Source organism: Elaeis guineensis, chromosome 3 (assembly GCF_000442705.2).
Source record: "Elaeis guineensis isolate ETL-2024a chromosome 3, EG11, whole genome shotgun sequence".
NCBI classification, from domain to species: Eukaryota; Viridiplantae; Streptophyta; class Magnoliopsida; order Arecales; family Arecaceae; genus Elaeis; species Elaeis guineensis.
In genome coordinates, this window is record NC_025995.2 from 20,503,840 (window position 1) to 20,505,005 (window position 1,166).

At 37.8% G+C, this 1,166-nt stretch overlaps 1 protein-coding gene across 1 annotated transcript; it reads left to right on the forward strand.

Moving 5' to 3' along the window:
• Positions 1-391: 391 nt before the first annotated feature.
• On the forward strand, positions 392-939 carry LOC140856207 (uncharacterized). Its single transcript, XM_073253350.1, has 2 exons — positions 392-439; positions 541-939. Exons 1-2 carry the CDS (start codon positions 392-394, stop codon positions 937-939), a joined length of 447 nt encoding a protein of 148 aa, XP_073109451.1.
• The last annotated feature ends 227 nt before the right edge of the window (positions 940-1,166 follow it).

Here is a 1,166-nt window from a genome sequence, read left to right on the forward strand (position 1 = left end):
AATTATTATTCAAGAGTAGTTTCTATTGTCCATTAATTGAGAAGAAACAGCGAGGATCTACCAGATGTTTGAGTTGTAGAAAAAATTCTGAGGTCTTTAGATTCAAAATTTGATTATATGGCTGTTTCCATTGAAGAATCTAAAGACACAAATGTAATCACAGTGGAAGAACCCATGGGATCTCTGCAAGCTCATGAACAAAGGATTTTGAAGCGACAAGGCAAAAAGTCTCTAAAGCAAGCACTTCAAAGCAACTTAACTCTCAAGAAGGACAAACCATCCTGAGGTCGTTTTCAATGAGGGAGATTTTTTCCACCAAGAGGAAGAGGTGGTCGAATGGCAACTTCAAGTGAACAACAAACTAATCATAAAGATACGCATAGCCGTGGCCATGGATGAGGAAGATTTCGAGGTCGAGGCCATGGTCATGGACGTTTTGGTTGGTCGAGGTATGATAAATCTAAAATTCAATGTCAAACTTGCAAGAAGTTTGGCCATTATTCATCTGAATGTTATTATAATACTAACAATGATGGACAGAAAGTTAATCTTGTTGACAAGAAAGAAGGAAATGAAGGGCATGTGCTGTTGATGGCCTATAATGGGTCAGATGCACCTCAAACAGTCACATGGTTTCTAGACCTGGAGCTTCAAATCATATGTGCGAAAGAAAGGAGTTTTTTTACTGGGCTTAATGAGAGGCATTGTTGTAATATCACTTTTGGAGATTTATCTCAAAGATCTATTGAAGGCAAAGGTAAAATCTGCTTTGAGCTCAAGAATGGGAAGCAATTGTGTATTTCTGATGTTTATTATGTTCCGAACATGAAAAGTAATATTTTGAGTATTGGGCAACTACATGAGAAAGGCTATGATGTACAAATGAAGGATTTGGCTCTTAGCCTTCATGACAAAAATAATATCTCAACACTCATATAAGAATGGCCAAGAACAAGATGTTTCCTCTGAAGTTGAATGTAAATGAAGCAAATTATCTCAAAGCAGCAATAATGGACAGCACCACACTTTGGCATCTTCGATATGGGCATCCTAATTTTGAGGCACTGAAGCTCTTGGAGAAGAACAACATGGTGATGGGACTGCCAAAGATTGAACGTCTGAGCAATTTGTGCAAAGTGTCTGTCATGAAAAAGTAGCAAAGAAAG